Below are 22,076 nucleotides of genomic sequence, written 5' to 3' on the forward strand. Positions count from 1 at the left end.
ATAATTACTCCCTGTGCCGGCAGTTCAACTTTACCAATTTTAATGGTCATCTCCTTGAACCCATCTGCGGCACGGGTAAGCCAATACTGGCGATGATGCTCAAGTTACTGTCTGGATACCGTGTGATATCAGCATCAGTCCAATACTGCTTAAAAAGTACATAAGGGATAGTGGTTACTTGCGACCCAGTATCCAGCAAGGCGCTCATGGGGATACCGTCCAGCACCACGGGTAAAACCGGGCGCCCCCCCAAGTACTTATTGCGCCAATTGTAAGGGCCTGGTGATCTTATGCCTGGGGATTGGACCCGTTTAAATTACAGTACCTGGAAATATGTCCGGGCTGGTTGCATCGACGACAAATGGGCTGTCCATCCTCTGCGTAGCGGTCTGTGGGCCTCCCTCGGAACGACGGGATCCTCCTCTGTTGATGCCACGGGACATCCTCCGGACTTGAAGCCAGTTCGTTGGGTCTTGATGGGTCCACTTGTATCGCCTGCACGGTCCTGGTCAACGCCGCGACGCTCCTGGTCAGCTTCTGGACTTGGTGGTGCAGATCTTTCGACGGGGCTTGGTTCAGGGCCTGTGCATCAGCCCCCACAGAGTCCATAGAGTAGGGCGCCGCCTCCTGGTGGTAGGTGAAAGCAGGGCGCCGGGGATTTATAGCGTCACTTGTTGCGGATTCACGGAGCACCCTTATGGCCCTGTCCTTGAATTGGGCAAAGGTCAGATCAGGGTTCTGAAAGAACATAAGGCGCAGCTGGGTCCTGTGGGCGCTAGACAGCAGACCTTCTATGAACTGTTCTGTTAGGAGCTTATCCGTATCCTGCACGCTGCCTGGGTCAGCTTGTTGGATGGCCCTCAGGGCTTCCTGCAAGTTTAGGGCATAGTCTCTGATGCTGTCCTGTGCCCGCTGCTTACATTCATAGAACCTCATTTTAATTTCAGCGGAGGTACTTGTGTCAAAGGTACCCCGCAGCCGGGCCAGAATACCCTTCACAGTTCTTTTCTCCTCAGCGGGCCATGACTTTACCTCCCTCTGGGCTGCGCCAGTTAACTGCCCTGTTAGTATGCTAACCTTCTGTTCCTCTGTCAGAGGGTAGACTTGGAACAAACTGTACAGCCTTTCCTTGAAGTCAGTTAGGGCATGGGGCTCCCCTGAGTACTTAGGCAGCCAGGCCGCTCAAGGGATGTAGGGCAGGGAAAATGGCATCACCTCTGCTGCAGCTGCACTGGCGGTAGTGGGCGCCTCCATGTCCGACATCTTCCTCCCTCCTAGTTAAGCGTGACCTACCTTCCGACGATCCTCTTCTGTAGGCCGCGGCTCCGCTGGTGCTGCTCCGGACGAGGACCTTGCGTCGCGTCCTGATGACGTCAGCGTCGCTCTCTCTCCCTTCCAGGACCTTGCGCAGCGTCGGTGCGTGGGGCGGAGCTTCAGGTCTCGCGCGCTTTCAGCGTCCACGCCCCTCTTCTTCCCACGCGGCGTCCTGAAGATGGCGTCCCACGGCGGGAAAACGACTTCAAATGGCGGGAAAATGACTGAAGATGGCGGGAACCGACTGAAGATGGCGGGAAACGGCTCCGGATGGCGGGAACCTTCACCACGGCAGGTATGACAGTCTTTTGAAGGCACGCAGTACACGGTGGTTGAGGGCGCGAAATCCTGCCGACTACGCCAAAGCTGACTCGCGCCCTGGGTCGTGGGGCACTCGGATCTGGGCAATAGGGAAACGGTGGGAGTAGTAGTGGCAACCCGGTTCCGTGGCTCAGGGTGGTCAGGCCAGTGGTAGTCCGTTATGTGCTGATGATTATGTCCGACTACGCCACCCGTGGATTTGGGGTCATTAGGAACCGCCGCTGCAGGGCAGACCGCTGGGGCTGATGATGTATGCAGCTGGGATGGTGTGACTCCCCACGGGAAGAGTGCGGCCCCAGGGCAGTATAATGGATGGTGGGAGTGATGGTGGGGAGAGTCCCAGTGCCGTTAGTGCAGGAGGAGCAAGGAGCACACAGACAACAGGTTGTAGTCCAGGGTCTTTACTAGAACAGGTAAACTGACCTACAAACAGTCCCGGCTAGGAGGGGACCTGGATGTCTGAGAGCAATGGGGAAATTGGCCCTGGTCAGGGTGAGGGTGTAGGCCTACCGTGCTTTCTGCGCTCCTTCTGGCTATCTCCTCCTGATAGGGTAACAGCCCACGTTTCCGAGCTTTCTGTGTACTCTCGCCTGTATGGCCTGCGACGTGGGTTCCTTTCTGCTCCCGGCCTGGTACGGCTTTACTGGTCCCTTCTGATGTGGCAGAGCCTCCAGGCTTCTTAGGCCAAGGAATATACAGTCCCCTGCGGACTGGTTATCTGCTGTAGGATGTGGAATCCTCCCAGCCTCAGACACCAAAGTCTGGTAAATTAAGTCCTTTATCTGCCAAGACAGGCTCACTTCGCCTCTTGTCTCTGGCTTGTGGCTCTCTTCCTGCCACACTTCCTCTTAGGTGCAATACAACTTTCTGTCCCTGCTCTGCTCCGGGACACGTCTCAGTACTGAGACAGGTCATCCAGTTCTCACTAACCCTGCCCCCAGCACCAGCTTTTATAGGGGCAGCCTGCTCCCCCTACTGGCCTGAGACAGGAGGTACTGCATGCTAATGTTCCCCTGACAAGAGAACCTCTCCCTTGCTCTCAGACACAGCTTTATTACATTTTGTGGCATCCAGGCCAGGGTGACACACATCTTCCTCACAGACCGGCAGTTTGCCGTGGACACCCTACTCAACCCCGTCTAAGCACAACAGCCAGCCCTCGGTCCCTCAGATGTGGACAAGTAAAAGACCATTTCCTCTTAGCCATGACAAAGCTAAGAGGTTGAATTTCTCCATCTGCAAGCTGTTGGGTAAAGAAATGTTGCCTTTCCACCTGGTGGACACAGAGGATTTTCGAGACCTTATGTCCGTCGCAGTGCCCCAGTACCAGATGCCCAGTCGGCACTACTTCTCAAAGAAAGGTGTGCCTGCGCTACACCAGCATGTCGCACACAACATCACCGCTTCCTTGAGAAACTCTGTGTGTGACAGGGTGCATTTCACCACAGACACTTGGACGAGTAGGCATGGACAGGGGCGTTACATGTCACTGACTGGGCACTGGGTAACTATGGTGACAGCAGGACAAGGGGCTGCTGTCCAAGTCTAGCCGTCCCCACGAGATGTGCGTCAATCCTCTTTATCTAGAAGTTCCTCCACTGCTTCTGCCTCCTCAACCTCCTCTCGGTCCTCCACCTGCACCCAAAGCCTGTCTGGTAATGCCACCAGCTTTCTAACTGCGCAGAAGGAATCCTGCACACCTCCTTACTATGCTGGCAGCTGGGCTCAATGGCATCAGGCGGTGTTTACTTTGAAATGTCTGGGAAATGTGAGTCACACAGCTGAGGAGTTGTGGTCAGCTCTGGAGACCCAGTTTCATGAATGGTTGTCTCCACTGGACCTGCAACCAGGGAAGGCCGTGTGCGATAATGCTGCAAACCTGGGTGCGGCCCCTCGCCGGGGCAATGTCACACACGTGCCTTGTATGGCTCACGTGTTGAACCTGGTTGTCCAGCAATTTTTAGCCCATTATCCCGGACTAGATGGCCTTCTGCAGAGGGCACGGTCGCTGTGTGCTCACTTCCGCCGTTCGCATCCCGCAGCTCAACGACTTACATCTCTACAGAAGTCGTTGGGCCTGCCAGTTCACCGGCTGAAATGCGATGTGCCGACACGGTGGAATTCAACTCTGCACATGTTGCAGCGACTGTGGCAGCACCGACAAGCCCTGGTGTAATAAGTTCTGACGTATAGCCTGGGCCAACGAGATCCAGAGGTGGGGCAAATCACGCTGCAGGAGTGGTCTCAGATCAGGGACCTATGAAGTTGACACGCCCCCTGGGCCGTGGGGTACCTGGAGCCGGGCCGGTAGAAGCTGGGGGTTGTAGTCACTGTGGCGGTGACCCGGTCCGTGATCCAGGGCGGTCAATCCAAGGGTAATTTGTATATATGGGTTTTATAATGTCCGACTACGCCACCTGTGGAGTGCGGCCAAAGGGGCCGCCACTGCGGAACAGTCCTCTGAAGCTAGTGGTTTTGCAGCAATGGTATTATTACTCCCCACAGGAAGAGTGTAGCTTCAGGGCAGTGTGGGTGGATGATGGTGGTTGTAGTGCAGGGAGTCAGTATTTAACACAGAATCCGTGTGATGCAGTCCCAAGATCTTTACTCACAGTTGTTGCAGTCCAGATTACAGGTACCAGAGCAATCTCCCCCGTCGTGCTGTGCATACTCAGTGAGGGGCTCAGTCCACCCCCAGATAGCTCTGGAGTACTTAGCAGGACCCCCTTCTGTGTGTCCTTTCTCTGGCCTTCTCCCTGCACCTCACACCCAGTGACACTTCTATCCGGTATCCTCAGGCCTTGGCGGGCGACGTGTGTTCCGTCCCCTGGGTCCTATGTGGCTACCTTCTTAGTGAGACTGGTGTGGACTTTAGCCTGCAGTACATGAAATGCTGCAGCCTCCAGTTTCTAGTTGAGCCTTGCTGTTTCTCCGCTAGTTGAGGGACCGGTTCCCCTTATCTGGCCTGACCCCTCTACCTCCTGGTAGCAGCAGGCGTACGGGTGGCCTTCTGCACGGCCTGTACCCCTAGGGTCCCTTCGGTTCCTGGAGCCTTCCTGCTCCCACTCCTCTCTTCTCTCCTTCAGTCCTGGGCCTCCCAGGCTAGGCCCGCCTCTGGAGCAGAGCTCATGCAGAGCCTCTGCTCCTGTCACTTCTCCTCCTCTGACTGGCTTGCTCTTTCTAAGATGGCTTCCTATTTATACTCTCCCCTAAGCTGCTTTCTCCACCCACACCCACTACATAGGACCCTCCAGCCAGCTAGGGACCTGGGACTGTGCTCTCCCTTAGGAGCAATCTCGCCCTACCCCCACTGCGGGTATGTGGTGGATGCAGGTGCTAGGGTCCCGAGCCATACTCCTTCCTTACCTGAGGGTGAGATACCACACCTCTGGGTGAGATGCAGTACCTCTGTGGCGACTGAACCCTCAGGGGCGCCACACACCCTTCTGCACAGTTTTGAAATGGCGACGAAGATGTTTGTGCTGACGACGATGCCATTATCAGCATGACTATTACAGTGATTTACATGCTGGAGCACATGTTAAACAGAATTCAGAGTCAGGTGGTGGGACAAGAGGAGGTGGAGGAAGTAGAGGAGGAGTCGTATGCGGAAGCGATAACATCTCCATGGTCCAGACGGTTGGCAGCACCAAGGCGGCAGGCATGGGAGGGTGGGGGAGAGGGATTAACCAGGGCGCATGGTAGCAGCCAAACTGTTGAGGAAGGTGCAGGAGCCGAGGAAGAAGTGGAGGACGAACCGGCGATGGGCATGGAAGACTCATCAGATGAGGGAGACCTTGATCACATTTCTGTTGTGTGAGGTTGGGGGGAGAGAGGGCAGAGGAAGGAAGCATGATTCTTACCTCGCTACCAACACATCAAGGACTTGGTCCTCCTGGATGCACAAGACACATGAGTGCCTTCTTGCTGCACTACCTGCAACATGACCCTTGGATTGTCAGAATTCGAAGTAATCCCGACTACTGGGTTGCCAGTGCCACACTCTTAGATCCCCGGTACAAAAATAAATTTGCCGAAATAATTCCTGCCATAGAAAGGGATTCACGCATGCAGGAGTATCAGCAGAGGCTGTTGCAGAATCTTACATGTGCTTTTCCACAAAACACCAGTGGAGCACGTAGTGCATCTCACAGTTCTAACTTGCAAACCGTGGGACTGTCGAGTCTTCATCACTCAAACCGTAACAGTAACACAGTATCTGCTGGTAACAGCAATTTTGTGGAATAGTTTCACCACTTTTTTAGACCATCCTTTGCAAGGCCACAGGAGACAAGAAGTCTGACACATAGTCAATGCCTAGAGAGAATGGTACAGGAGTATCTCCAAGTGAACATCGAAGCCATGACTGTGTCACTGGACCCTTGCTCATTTTGGGATTCCAATCTGGAAAAATGTCCGGAGCTCGCCACTCACGCCTTGGAGATCTTGTCATGCCCTGCAGCCAGCGTTCTCTCTGAATGTGTGTTCAGCGCTGCTGGTGGTGTGCTGACAGATAAGCGCACACAGCTGTCCACTGAGAACGTAGACAGGCTCACGTTCATAAAGATGAACAAATCATGGATCCGCAAGGACCTTTCTACCCCTGTGTCATCCTGGGGAGACTAAAAGCTTGAGGATTTGGTAAAATCACCTCACCAACCTTTTTAAGCAACTCTGGGGCAATTGATGCCACTTAAGTGGTGTCTGTGCCACAATTTTTGGAAAAAATGGAGACTCTTTTTGGAGTCCCGTTGCTGTGTTTTACGTGACGTTGGCATCGTCAATTCCAGGTGGGTTGGGTCGCCCCCCCCCCCCCCTTTTAAATGTAAGAAACTACATACACTATGGCTTGGGGTAACACAGATGGTTGAGTCTGAAGAGTGGTTTACTCAGAGGTCTGCTCCAAAGCTTCAGTGTCTGCTAGTCAGCGTAGAATTTTTAACTGCATCTAGCCTAGGCAATAATTTGGGCGTAGTAGCCCAGCTGCGAAGCAAGCTGCACCGCCTGTGTATCTAATAAGAATTTTTAAATGCATCTAGCCTAGGCAGACTGTGGGGACCCCCAACCAAACCCAGACGGTCAGCCCCCCTACCGCCCCCCTTTCCTTGACAATACAATAATGTAACTCTTACAACTGGATGGGTGAGGATCGGTCACAGCTTTATTAACTCTTTATACTCATTCCATTAGAAAGGCATTTTATTTCTAAAATAATTCAGCTTCTTGCAGCATGCCCTGGGTCTCCACACCGGAAAGTTGGCCAACAAGTGTAACTCTCTAACATGTCCTTTCTATTTCTAGGCCACGGAGGATCCTGCGTACTCGTATGCAGGCCTCTGACCCCCATCCATCACTCTTAACGCTTGTTCCACTCCGTCCTGGAGTCCTGACAGGAATATGTCCAGTCCAATATCCATTAAGTGAACACCGTCGGGCCTTATGAGGCCTGCTTTATCTCCTTCCAGTTGTCGGTGTTGTATCACTACACCGCCTCTGTCTCTTCTAAATTTTGCCATCCGAATATTTATTACCTACCTTGTCCGTTCGATGGCCGTGATGTCTCGCGCACCTTGCCATACCGCTATCGGCACAATGTCTAACCATACTATAGTTAGTTTTGTGAAAAATTCTCTGAAGCTCTCAGTGTCTAGTTTCATTATTGCCATTAGTTACGCGCTCTTGTGATGACCTAGGTCGTTTCCCCCGGCCTGTATAACTAAGATGACCGGACCTCTTGCCTCTCTCCCTACTTTGATTACCTCCAATAGTACCTGTGGCCATAGCAGGCCTCTAATACCTCTCCAGGTGAAATATGTGTTATGAAACTCTAATTTCCTCCTGCCTGGGCGGACTTTTTTCTGCCCAATATATATACAAGTGGCCTATCACCCACACTGTTGGCTTAGCGTCACCTGTAAAAGAAACAAACCACGTTAGGATAACAAGTCCGGTCTTATGTATCTCGCCAAACACGTGGATCGCCATCTCCCTATCCTCTGAACTTCCGTTTCTGACAGTCCTGCTCTCGCTGCTTCCGTGGCCGCGCCTATGCGGAATGAGTGTGTCCTGTAATCTTTGGGGTGGTTCCCTGCCAATGTTATGCATTTATTAAATATAGCTTGGAACTGGTATCTTGATAATGGCATTACTTTGTGATCTGATGGTTATATATGTTTTTACTATTGTTACCCGACTCAGTGTACCGTTTGTGGGTTGTAGAAGTACCCAAGTGCCCCTGCCCGCTGGCACCGTTTTCGATTGGTGTATGCGTAGACGTATTGCATTATTGGCTATGACTACGTCCTGGTGTAATAAGCCTCCACTGGTGGTAATTTTGGATCGAGGAACTAATTCGCTTATGCATAGCGCCCCGAACAAGGCGATCGCAAATGCAGTAGACAGTAGTGTTGCTTCAAATTGTGAGTGTCATGTTAATGGTGTTAGGGATATGATGTGAGAAATCAGTTTTAGTGACACGGGACGGGACGTCTACACTCCTGACTTGGCTGACCCCTTTTCCACCCTTTTATGGATTGTCTGATGATGAATCTCTTTGTCACATCTCCCCAATTCAGTAGTTGGAAGTGAAATGCTACTCCGGTCAGACACCGCTGCGCTGACACCCCTGATATGCCCCTCATCATTAGCTGGTGGAGAAATTCTATGGTGACTTGTAATCTGGCTTGTTCACATTGGTCAACCCGTCTGCCTGCTACTAGTCGTGTCCACTCTTCCCATGCCTTACCATATGCTTGCCACGTCGACGGGGCAACAGACGCTCTGATTAATGACATCAACTATTCGCCACTAGATCCCATAGGGAGGGTGGGTAACTGTTGCCCGATGGGTGGGCATTGGGGAGGAGCTCTGTGAAAATCTGCCAATTGAATTGTGATAAAGCGTTAGCAGCAGCTTTAGACACCTCAGCATCGTGGCTAGCGCGGACCCATACATTGTGTTTTAGGCACAGGAATGCTAGACGGCATAGTAGGCCTAGCACTGGGAGAGACGATGATACCATCTTATTAATGCAGTGCGCTAGGCTGGTGTTTTTTGTTATGAAGCGTATATTTTTGTTAGCCAGGAGCGCACCCCATATTTCTATTGCTACCACTATTAAGAAGAAAAATTATTTTTGGGGCTAGATGCAGCTAAAAATTATTATTAATTTGAAAGCTGGTGGAGCTTGGTATAGATGGCCTAATACAATGAGTACCACACACTACTACTAGGCCCAAAATTATTTTCCAGGCAAGATGCAGCTAAAAATTATTTGTAATTTGAAAGCTGGTGGAGCTTAGTATAGATGGCCTAGTAGAATGAGTACCACACACTGCTAATATGCCAAAAATTATTTTACAGGCAAGATGCAGCTAAAAATTATTATTAATTTCAAAGCTGGTGGAGCTTGGTATAGATGGCCTAATAGAATGAGTACCACACATTGCTAATATGCCCAAAATTATTTTACAGGCAAGATGCAGCTAAAAATTATTAGCAATTTGAAAGCTGGTGGAGCTTAGTATAGATGGCCTAAGAATAAGTCCCACACACTGCTACAAGCCCAAAATTATTTTCCGAGCTAGATGCAGATAAAAATTATTTGTAATTTGCAAGCTGGAGGAGCTTAGTATAGATGGACTAAGAATTAGTCCCACACACTGCTACAAGCCCAAAATTATTTTCCGAGCTAGATGCAGATAAAAATTATTAGTAATTTGCAAGCTGGTGGAGCTTAGTATAGATGGCCTAATAGAATGATGCTATGCCCAAAAGGTTTTACTTGGCTAGGTGCAGTAAAAAAAAATTGTATTCTATACACAGGTGGTGTAGCTTGCAACACAGATACGCTACTCCACTGACTAACACACACTGCAAGAGGCCAAATAGGATTTGCTTAGCTAGATTTAGCCAAATGCTGTGAAAAACACTTGCACAGCACTGGCACAGACCTGCCTGGCAAAAAGTCCTAGGAAATGCTGTAACCTAGTCCTCAAAAGGACTGCAATTACAATTAGTCCCTACTCCCAACCTATCTATTTAAGAGCACAGACCTGCCTGCTAAAAGTCGTAGGAAATGCTGGAACCTAGTCCTCAAAAGGACTGCAATCACAACTATTCCCTACTCCCAAGCTATCTGTATATTTCTGAGAAAATTGGCTTGAAATTAACACTGAAAGTATAGCGCACACAGCAACAGCGGTGCCGTCTAAAACGCAGCTGCAGCAGTGAGAAAATGGTGGCGACGGGGAAAATGGTTGGGTCTTATAGGGCAAGGACATGTGACATACACAGCCAATGACACATGCCCTTGCTTGTGTGATAAAAAGCAGTTCGCTCCGTGTGTGCGCTGCTGATAGGCTGACAGATTGCACCTCCCCACTGTAAATGCGGGAAAGAGAAAAAAAAATGGAGATCTTCATTATTTATGCAGAGATCCATCCCCTGCCCCTCCCCCCGCCCCGCTGTACACTCAAACTGCGTATTAACATTGATTATCAGCATTACTGTGAAAAAATCCAGTTATGATTTTGGTGCACGAACATTTATCGAACATAACCTCGAACAGCCGGATTTTTTTCAAATCGTTCGTGTTCGCCAAACGGCTCGAAAACCGCTCAAAACAGCTCGAATTTGAGATTGGCGAACAGTTCGACTCGAACACCGCTCATCTCTAATTGCAAGTTGCTCCGTCCTAATTTTTGGAAGCTTTTGCTTGGAAGGCATAAGCAAATACTATGGGAGACCCACTCCCCAATAATGGGACTTATGTTTGTAATATGCTGTACTGCATGGCTCTTGTAAGGGGCATTGCAAGTTGCTCCGTCCTAATTTTTGGAAGCTTTTGCTTGGAAGGCATAAGCAAATACTATGGGAGATAATCTCCACGACTCTTCCAACGGGCATTGCATTTCCTCCTAATTTTAGTCAGCTTTTGCTTTTCAATGCAAAGGTGAAAACTAAGGGAGACACACTCCCCAATAATGGGTAGAAGGCTTTTAATACACTGTAATCCACGTCTGTTTCAAGGGGCATTGCAGTTCCTCATAATTTTTGGAAAGCCTTCCATTCACTGCTTAGGCCAATAGTGTACACGAGACCCAGTTGCTATAAATGGAAAAAAAGGTTTAGTTAAGGCCCTCTGACCTCCATGTCATTTCCAAGGGGCATTGGAGTGCCTCAAAATTTTTGGTAGGCATTGCACTCACTGTATGCCCTATAACTGTGTAGCCGAACCGCTCCTTTTGTTACAGAAACATATCCTACAAGACATATGTGGTTGACTGGTCTGATATTGATGTGAATGGTCCCTGTTCCTCCTGCTCTTTCTCCTTTGCTACTACCTCATCCATCATTTATCACCTGAAGCTTTGTTTTAACGGGAGTCATAGAACTTGGATAGTAGCAGGAAAACATCCAGCAATCCTCGGAGGAGGTAGGATATGCGCCAAAACGCTGACCACCTCAGGCCTAGCCGCTACTACATACATGCACTTGCATTCCTTGAAAACAAAGCAGATGCTAACTTCTATCATCATCATCATGCTCCTCACCTTTGCACTCTCAACTCCCCTGATGGAGAAGCCAGGGCCCACCGGAGGAGTCTGGTTCTCTGGTGGGCACATCCAATGCTGCCCTAAAGTAGGCCAGGCTAAGAAAAGTCTGTGGGGATCTTCTACGGAGAAATTGGGGCAGCTGGGGACCGTTTATGGACACCCGGCCGCCCCCAGGTGGCTGGGGACCATGTGTGGACACCCGGCCGCGGGGCGGCTGGGGACCGAGTGTGGACACCCGGCCGCCCCCTGGCGGCTGGGGACCGAGTGTGGACACCCGGCCGCCGGGCGGCTAGGGACTGAGTATGGATACCTCGCTGCCGAAGCAGCCATGAGGTAGTGGCCAGTTTCGGCCTCCTCAAAACTAAAAGGCTCCATTTCAAGTGCAAGCTAGCAGTATGGTATTGCAGCCTGGGGGTGGGTGGGTGGTTGGCTGCATATTTGCGCTTGCATTGCAAGGAATGGGGGAGATACAATTGAACACTGCCCTGGGACAAGGACTTGCATGGGGATAGTTGCAAGTCTGCATCTTCTGATGCGGCAAGGATCACTTCTGATGGGCACACTTTTAGGCAGTGACCTGGGAGTCAGAGATGCTTCCAGGGGTCTTCCCCATGCTGTCCCCATGTCTTTTCAGCACTGTATGCATGTGTCACACAGCACATGGCCAGATAAGGTTGTAAAATGTTAAAATGACATTTCCCGGTGAATGCATTAGTCACAGTTGAAAGCAATACAAAAGTGCAAAAACGCATAAAAAATACTACTTGTGAACATAGCCCAAGGTGTGGAGGAGTATTTTTGTTTTTGGTTATTTATTTTACCTTATACACAAGTCTTTACCCTGGAAAAGAAATTCCTTAACATATTTCACAGGAAAAAAGTTTCACTTTCGTTTTTGAATGCTTTATTATGAGCCTGTAAAAGTGGCTTAATACCTCTGAACACGTTGTTGACAACAGTGACCTGGGGTTCAGAAATGCTTCCTGGGGCGATCCTCATGCTGTCCCCATGTCATTTGAGGACAGCATGGGGATCACTATAGTTTTGGGCACTTTTTAGGCTTTCTACAGACTGCCGGGGGTGCCGCCGCAAAAATGCTCGGGTCTCCCATAGACTAACATTGGGCTCGTTGCTCGGGTCGAGCACCCGAGTATCACGGCGAGCTCGGCCCGAGCTTCGAGCACCCGAGCATTTTAGTGCTCGCTCAACACTAATAATTAGTAAATTGAGTCCACCTGTGTGTAATTTATTCTCAGTATAACTCCAGCTGTTCTTTGAAGGCCTTTTGAGAACATAAGGGATCAAACAGCATCATGTAAACCAAGGAACATACCAGACAGGTCAGGGATAAAGTTGTAGAGAATAGTAATTCTACAGGCAAAACCTGCTCTCTTTGCAGTAAAGAAGCTGCTTACAAATTGCTGACCATTTGCTGCGTTTTACTTTCTATGGATGAAAAAATGCTGACAGTGACAGCAAAACACAGCAAATACTCAGCAAAACCTGCTTTTTGTAAGCAGCTTCTTTACTGCAAAGAGAGCAGGTTTTGCCTGTAGAAAAAAAAGCAGCAAAAACGCAATGTGTGAACATAGCCTAAAACAGATTTAGGCTATAAAAACATAGTCCAAGCTCTGAACAACTCACGGAGCACTGTTCAATCCATCATCCAGAAATGGACAGCGTATGGCACAACTGTAAACCTACCAAGACATTTCCATCCACCTAAAGTGACATCCTAAGCAATGAGAGCACTAATAAGAGAAACAGCCCAAAATCACTGTACAGGAGCTGCAGAGACCCACAGCTTAGATGGGAGAATCTGTCCACAGAACAACTATTAGGCCAAGCCCCACTATCAGTATTTGTCCAGTATTTTATCTCAGGAATGGGAGCCAAAACCCGGTGAGGAACAATCAGAGAAAAGGTATAATAGAAACAAGTGACCAATTCTGCATTTATCACCCACTCCTGGTTTTGGCTCCCACTCCTGAGAAAAAATATGACCGAATACTGACCAAATACTGATAATGGGGCCGTGTCAGTCAAAAATGGTGGTGGCAGCATCATGCTGTGGGGATGCTTTTCTTCAGCAGGGACAGGGAGCTGGTCAGAGTTGATGGGAAGATGAATAGAGCTAAATACAGAGTAATCCTGGAGGAAAACTTGTTAGAGGTTGCAAAAGACTTGAGACTGGGGCGTAGGTTCACCTTCTTGCAGGACAACCCCAAACATACTGCCAGAGCTGCAATGGAATGGTTTAGATTAAAATATATTCATTTGTGTGAATGGCCCAGTCAAAATCCAGACCTAAATCCCACCGAGAATCTGTGGCAAGGATGGAAAATTTTTGTTCACAGACGCCTTCCATCCAATTTCACTGAGCTAGAGCTAGTTTGCAAAGAAGAATGGGTAAAAATAAATACATGAACACACCAGAATTTTTTGGAGATTTTTGGAAATCACAAGCTGTACATTTCTTATTCTCACTAGCCGGAAAATGAATTTCAGAAACTTTTAAGTTGGAGTTAGGACTCTCCTAACAATGTTATTATTATTTTTACAGTGTGAAGTTGTGAAGGTACAAGTTCAACCTTTCTCTACCAATTATACATTCTTGATGTAGTCCATCAAGTTTTACATAATTTTGATGGCATACACCGAGACAGAACCCCACAACATGGATATGAGCAGAGGCTTATGTAAGATAGCAACATACAGTCATATGAAAAAGTTTGGGCACCCCTATTAATCTTAAGCTTAATGTTTTATAAAAATTGGTGTTTTTGCAACAGCTATTTCAGTTTGATATATGTAACAACTGTTGGATACAGTAATGTTTCTGCCTTGAAATGAGGTTTATTGTACTAACAGAAAATGTGCAATCTGCATTCAAACAAAATTTGACAGGTGCATAAGTATGGGCACCTCACCAGAAAAGTGACATTAATATTTAGTAGATCCTCCTTTTGCAAAAATAACAGCCTCTAGTCGCTTCCTGTAGCTTTTAATGAGTTCCTGGATCCTGGATGAAGGTATTTTTGACCATTCCTCTTTACAAAACAATTCCAGTTCAGTTAAGTTTGATGGTCGCCGAGCATGGACAGCCTCTTCAAATGATCCCACAGATGTTCAATGATATTCAGGTCTGGGGACTGGGATGGCCATTCCAGAACATTGTAATTGTTCCTCTGCATGAATGCCTGAGTAGATTTGGAGCGGTGTTTTGGATCATTGTCTTGCTGAAAGATCCATCCACTGCGTAACTTCAACTTTATCACTGATTTTTGAACACTATTGCCAAGAATCTGCTGATACTGAGTGGAATCCATGCGTCCCTCAACTTTAACAAGATTCCCAGTGCCGGCATTGACCACACAGCCCCAAAGCATGATGGAACCTCCACCAAATTTTACTGTGGGTAGCAAGTGTTTTTCTTGGAATGCTGTGTTTTTTTGCCACCATGCATAACGCCTTTTTGTATGACCAAACAACTCAATCTTGGTTTCATCAGTCCACAGGACCTTCTTCCAAAAAGAAATAGGCTTCTTCAAATGTGCTTTTGCATACCTCAGCCGACTCTGTTTGTGCGTACTTGCAGAAACGGCTTCTTTCGCATCACTCTCCCATACAGCTTCTCCTTGTGCAAAGTGCGTTGTATAGTTGACCGATGCACAGTGACACCATCTGCAGCAAGTTGATGCTGCAGCTCTCTGGAGGTGGTCTGAGGATTGTCCTTGACTGATCTCACCATTCTTCTTCTCTGCCTTTCTGATGTTTTTCTTGTCCTGACACTTCTGGCCTTAACAAGAACTGTCCCTATGTTCTTCCATTTCCTTACTATGTTCCTCACAGTGGAAACTGACAGGTTAAATCTCTGAGACAGCTTTTTGTATCCTTCCCCTGAACAACTATGTTGAATAATCTTTGTTTTCAGATCATTTGACAGTTGTTTTGAGGAGCCCATGATGCCACTCTTCAGAGGAGATTCAAACAGGAGAACAACTTGCAAGTGGCCACTTTAAGTAGCTTTTCTCATGATTGCATACACCTGGCTATAAAGTTCAAAGCTCAATGAGGTTACAAAACCAAAAAAAGTGCTTTAGTAAGTCAGTAAAAAGTAGGCAGGAGTATTTAAAACAAGAAAATGATAAGGGTGCCCATACTTATGCACCGGTCAAATTTTGTTTGAATGCAGATTGCACATTTTCTGTTAGCACAATAAACCTCATTTCAAGGCAGAAACATTACTGTGTCCAACAGTTATTACATATATCAAACTGAAATAGCTGTTGCAAAAACACCAATTTTTATAAAACATTAAGCTTAAGATTAATAGGGGTGCCCAAACTTTTTCATATGACTGTACCTTCAGCATTACTCCCACTGATATATTTAAACAGACGTTTAAAGCTTTTCACCATCTCTAAGCCAAACAAATCCTGATTTAGTGAGGTTGTCACCCATCGAGTTTCCTCATACTGACGAAGTTCAAAGTTCTGAAAATGGAAAAGTTCAATTGAGAAAAATAATCTGTCAACAATTAGGCTAATAAATGGGTTGACCAAATCAAGGTAAAATATTTCTTAAAACAAAGGCCCAATTAATTAACCCCTTAACAACATCTGTCATACATGTACGGTGCCGCAGTAGGTGCGTTCCCGCAAACTGCCGCACATGTACAGAGGGACGATAGCATTGGCTCACTCGCAGAGCCAGCGCCATCATCAGCGGGCGTCATCTACAGATTATAGCTGACACCCTGCAGAAACGCTCATGATTGGTGCTAGCACCGATCGCATTGATTTAACCCCTCTGATGCCGCTGTCAATAGCGACATCAATCAGCTTTAAAACATCATGAAAATATTAAAAAACAAAATAAAGAACTGAAAAAATATTATACCAATAAATACATATATTAATGTAAAAACAAAAATAAACAAATAAAATATACATATTTGGTATCTCCACAACCGAAAAAAAATGTAAAATTATTACACTAGTTAACCCCTTCAGTGAACACTGTAAAAAAAAAAATGGCAAAAAACTATGCTTTTTCATCATACTGCCAGACAAAAAATTTAATAAAACGTGATCAGAAAGTAAAACGTAAATAAAAATAATATCGCTGAGAATGCCATTATGTCCCACAAAAAAACAAGCTGCCATCCAGCTCCATCAGTGGAAAAATAAAAAATCTATATCTCTCAGAATATAGCAATGCAAAAACTATTTTTTTTTATACTATTTTTATTGTGTAAAAGCGCCAAAACATAAAAACAAGACATAAATGTGGTATCGCTATAATGGTAATGACCCGAAAAATAAAGCTGCCTTATTAATTTTACCACGTGCGAAAAGGCATAAAAAAACAATTCCTGAATTGCTGGTTTTTTTTTTTCATTTTACCTCCCAAAAATTGGAATAGAAAGCGATGAAAAAATGGCATGGGCTCAAAAATGGTACCAATAAAAAATCCGACTCATCACGCAAAAAACAAGCCATTCAAATCTATGGGTTTGCGCACATGTCAATGTGTTTCCACGGACCGTGTGTCCATGTGCTCCACACGTAGACGTATCCATTTTTTACACGCTGCACGGTCCGCAAAATGTTCCACACTGAGCACACACGGATGACATCCGTGTGTCATCAGTGTGACACATACCAGCGCCTGGGAATCAGCAGTACAGTTAGCGCTGTTCCCAAGCACCGGGTGTTGAACGCTGCCCTCATCATTGTTCCTTGCTCGCGCTGTGATCAGCACGAGCAAGGGACAATGTTGGGAGTAGCTTTCTGCTCCCGCAGTGTCCAAGTGTAAAAATAAGAATTAAATAATAAAATCCTTATACTCACCTGGCTGTAATCCTCTGACCGCTGACACCAAGGAGCCAGGGAGAATGAGCAGCTCCAGAAAGTGGACCCCGGAGCTGAGCTGAGCTCAGGAGTGGTGTCCTGCCATTCAATGAGCTCCGCTCAGTACAGGGCCCCACTCGCTGGAGCGGCTCATTCTTCCCGGCTCCAGCGGTCAGAGGATTACAGCAGGGGACATCTCCGGACAGGTGAGTATAAGGATTTTATTATTTTATTATTATTTTTACACATGGACACTGCGGGAGCAGACTACTACTCCCAACATTGTCCCTTGCTCGTGCTGATCACAGCGCGAGCAAGAGACAATGATGAGGTCAACGTTCAGCACCCGGCGCTTGGAAACGACACGAACTGTACACTGATTCCATGGCACAGGTACGTGTGCTGCTCAGCATAGACTGAGGCAACAGATAGCGTGATCCAGAGGGGACAAGGAAAAGTATTAGAAGGAATGAGGGATGTTAGTGATTCCCCGGAGACTAGGACTGGGGCAGGAAGCCTAGCAGGATGGTACGAAGTTATCTGACAGTCAAATGATGGAGAAGCGCTGAGAAGGAAAGCGGGAAAACAAACCGTTTTTCTCCCATGTGTCATTCCTTTTGATATTGTCTGTTATTTTCTCATCCAGTTTTTAAAAATGCTGTTGCAGCAAGTTTTTCCAGGCAAAGCTGCTTCAGGAAACCACCTGAAACAGCTTCGCTGGCCGATTTCCCGTCATTGTTGTGGCGGCTCTGGCGTCTTTTACTCTAAACTGTGAAATATAGAGAGCCGTCATACTTGCGGTGGCTTTTAATATACTACTATCAGAAGAATGAGCATGTCACTTCTTTTAATCGCTTCAGGGTTTCAGCCATAAGACGGAACATGTTGACATTGCTGTCCATTATGTTAATTTTTAAGGGCGCATTTTTTGGCACTTTTAGAGGCAGATTCCTGATACATCGAGATCAGCGAACTTCATGAATCAAGAGCACCAGGTAAGTGGTATGCATCTCTGTGGGCAGGTGCCTCTTCACAATCCTAATCATGTCCCTATTGAAGTAAGATTTGTGGAGTAGCGAAATAATTTGACAAAAGTGGCAGTTGCCAAGCTCCCGTCCAGCCTTAGCTCTGCCCATTTTATTAGAGCTGGGTGAAACTAGCTTGAGAACACCAAAAGTCGTACAATTTTAACTCAGCCATCAGTTGCGTCAAAATTATGTGACTTTTCTAAGAATACTAGCGTAAAAGCATTGATGAATCTGGCTCTATTTGTGCACATACCCTAAGCAGTAGATCAGTAAAAAAAAAAATGATGGAAAGCAGATGTCTACCATTTTTATCTGTTTTTGATAGACCCCCCCTAGAACTGAATGGCTAAGTCTGATCCATAAAAAATTATTAGAATAGGACATATTCTTAAGTTTCACAGAACGAACACACAGATCAGTTATGAAAAAAACATGTGTAAATAGTTTCATTAAACTGTTTAGGCTAGTGCGCTGTTTGCTTTTAGAAATGGACAGCAGGAAAATGAGAAAAAAAGGTGTGAATATAGCCTAAAATATTAGACGTAATGGTAGGCACTGAGGGGAGAATACATCCTGAGATTATTTTTTTAAGTCAGTTTTGCTTGTGACTATGTTGCTATTATTTGCACTCACTTTATCAAAATGTTGCACAAATGTATACTTTTTACACTATGCCCATACTTGAGTGAGGTGCCATTTTTAAATCTGGCATTTTTGTATAACTAACCACGCCCAAAGTGGCGCATAAATAGTAAAAAATCACACATGGCATGCAACAAAATGTCTTTTTTTGTTGATGCAAAACTCTTGATTAATTCCAGCATGGAGTATAATTAACATTCCGCATTAGTTCATCCACAACCCCTTCCCCATACTTACATCGTATTTCTTCACCAGCTGGTACTTTGGACAGTCACTGGTGCGACAAAATGAAGGCAGCTGGTTCTGACTGGAGACATTAAATTCTTGTTCTTCAGCCACTGCAATCCCAAAAAGAGAGAGCAGCCCCAGAAGCAGTGCACTCCTCACCTCCATGTCTGTGTATGGGTGCATGGAGCAGCATAGCTGCTATTATAAGCTGTGGATATGGGTGGGTGGAGCAGAGAACTTGTATAACTGTCCCAAACAAAGAGTTATGTAAGACATGGAGTCATCACTCACTGCCCTCAAGTGGAGACAACACTGAGGATGTGTGCAGGGTTTTATAACTCACTGCTTGTATTTACTGGGGCTGAGCTGTTATCTAACATATTGCTCTACATTCTTCAGTCAATATTACTTAACACTGGGGAATAATAAAAGAAAGGTTAAAATAATAGTGTTAACCATTGCAATCAATACAATTATTATTGATCCCTATTGTTATACTGCTGACATATGTACAAAATATAAAAAAAAGGCTGCGTAAATGTTCCCACTTTTAGTCTAAGTGCACACTGTATTCATGCATATAACTGACCATATATGTTGGGAAAAGTTCCATTCCCATTGACCCCCATTCACCAGACAAAGGAGATGGGATCATTTAGAAATCATCATTTTAATTATCAGCAGCATGTCACCCTGTGTAATCAGCGGATGTGCTGCCATAACATGATGGGGGCAGAACAATCGTATTAACAATCATTCTGTTCTAATCAGTAACTGTGGGGCCATGTAAACTTATATATTGTTGATTGAAGCTTGTTAATGGGCAGAAGTGAGCCTGGTTTAAATGCATCTTTAATCTAATTTCATTATTTCAAGAGAGGTGAAATAGCTTGTTAAAGAGTCAGGGGACTAACACGGTACAAAAATGACACAATAAGGGCATGTGCACAAGACCGATTTTCTCATACGAGTGCTATCACTGGTTTTGATGGATAGTACTCATACCCATGTTATTCTATAAGTGCATGCACATGTCCAATTTTTTCCTAGAACTGAGTGACGTGAGAAAAAAATGATAACGTTTGATTTTGATCCGAGTGTCAGATCAAAATCGTCAATGCAAGTCTACGGGTCAATGAGAAACATCGGACCACACTTGGCTGGCATCTGAGTGCGGGCCAATTTTCACAGACAGATATAATGGAAAAGGTGGAGAAACTTATATTTTTCATCTCCACCTCTGAGAAAAACTGATCCCACACTAATCAAACTCTGATCAAAAGTCTGATCAGCATAAACTGATCGATTTAATCGAATGGAGAGAAAACAGTCGTGTGCACCTACCGTAACAGACAGTCTTCATTCTGTAGTACCCTGGACAGGGCATAAAAAGTAGTGTTTATAGATAATGGCACTTAGCTCAGTAGTTACAGTCTAGGGTACAAAGCAACACACTTTCCAAAAATGAGGCACAAGGAAGGCAGGGGTATGATGATGCTTTCTCCTTCTGGTCAAACTTGCTTTGTGGGTCTGGTCTCTGGTCACAGTAGAGAAGAGTCTCACTGCAAATGGCCCAAAGCCACTGAGCTGCATACAGCTCTATACCAAGCCTCTCTCAAACCTTCTCTCCTTCTGGTGAACGCACTTCTCAGCCATGAAACTGTCACGGGTGTGTCAGAGGGGACAGACAGTCACCCTGCAGTTGGTTGCAGGAGATATCTACGTTTGGCATTACAGCCATCTTAAAGGATGTCTCTAGGACCCAGCGGCTACCTCCCTCTGGCTAATTAACTCCCTGGCCTGGGTGTATAAATACCTGGTGTGTTCCAGAGGGAGGTGCTGGCGATATTCATTATTCCTTGTGAAGGCTTAGCAACAGCAGTACCTATTCCTCTCTGGAGCTTGAGGATGTGTTTGTTCATTTGTCTGAAATCATCTAAAGCTAAGCACTTTTCCCATTTGTCCTTCCATGTTGTCTATAGTATTTAGTGGAGATCGACTAGTGCTCATCTCTTCCCTTCCCTAGCTTGAGCCAAACGCAGGGAAAGACAGGGCGAGGTACGCGTGCGGCGATTGGTTAAGAGCCAATACAGGGATATTAGGGGAGACAAGGTGACGCTAGATCAACCTAGGAGGTCTACACTTTCCCCCTTTCCCTAGAGTCTGGGCTCCCTTTCCCTCTTCCCTTTGTGTTGCACTAAGTCTTTCCCACACCTTGCGTGACAGAAGCCCTCTCAGGAGCCAACACTCAACTCCCTGCAGCAACATCTGTACTGTACTTGCAGGCCAGGCTATGACTTAAAATCTGTACTGTCATGTTTAAGCACACAGGTCCACCACAGTCCATACAGAGCTGCCAGTATCGGACTGATGTACATGGAGCCCACCTTTCAGCTACACAAAGACATTGTGGGAGACGTTTTAAAACTTTGTGTTAATGACTGAGGGGCCATAACAATCTAATCGCTTTTTCCATTTTCATTAGGGCTTTGGAATAATGAAGTTTTGATTTCTCTCCCATATTGTGCACAGTTTCTAATACTCCCTGAAGCAATACCTCCCTTTTTCTGTTGCTTATGACTCGCCCCCTGAGCCGTGGGGCACGCGGAACCGGGCGATAGGGAGACGCTGGGAGTAGTAGTGGCGGCCCTGTCCCGCCGCTCAGGGTGGTCAGGCCAATGGTAGTCTGCTACGTGCTTTAGATAATGTCCGACTACGCCACCCGTGGATTGCGGTTATTAGGAACCGCCGCTGCAAGGCAGTCCGCTGGGGCTGATGATGGGTGCAGCTGAGGTGATGTGACTCCCCACGGGAAGAGTGCAGCCCCAGGGCAGTGTAGTGGATGTTGGGAGTGATGGTAGTGCGGGTCCCGATGCTGATAGTGCTGGAGGCGTGAAGGAGCACACAGACAACAAGTTACAGTCCAGGGTCTTTACTCACAGTTCGTTTGTTCCAGGTCACTTCGGCCAGCAGTGACCGCCCGAGCCGTGCTGCGTCCACCAGGTGAGGGGCTCGGTCAACTCCCAGGCAGTTCAGGAGCATGGCACAGGACCCCCTTTTATCCTTTCTCTGGCCTGCCTCACCAGTGACACACTTTTGTCCAGCTGCCGCGGACCTGTGCGGTTAAACGT

At 46.8% G+C, this 22,076-nt stretch overlaps 1 protein-coding gene across 1 annotated transcript in view; it reads right to left on the minus strand.

The window, feature by feature from the left end:
• The window catches only part of LOC141257653 (heme-binding protein 2-like), a 39,159-nt gene extending 19,980 nt beyond the window's left edge, over positions 1-19,179 (minus strand). Inside the window, exons 1-2 of the mRNA XM_073672473.1 lie at positions 18,955-19,179; positions 15,559-15,688 (exon numbers count right to left, since the gene is read on the minus strand). Coding sequence (XP_073528574.1) covers positions 15,559-15,688; positions 18,955-19,128 — 304 coding nt within the window. The 5' untranslated portion in view covers positions 19,129-19,179. The remainder of the gene's footprint in view (positions 1-15,558; positions 15,689-18,954) is intronic.
• Between the last annotated feature and the right edge of the window lie 2,897 nt (positions 19,180-22,076).

This window comes from Phyllobates terribilis, unplaced genomic scaffold (genome assembly GCF_046119375.1).
Source record: "Phyllobates terribilis strain yellow unplaced genomic scaffold, ASM4611937v1 Scaffold_3__8_contigs__length_932513732, whole genome shotgun sequence".
NCBI classification, from domain to species: Eukaryota; Metazoa; Chordata; class Amphibia; order Anura; family Dendrobatidae; genus Phyllobates; species Phyllobates terribilis.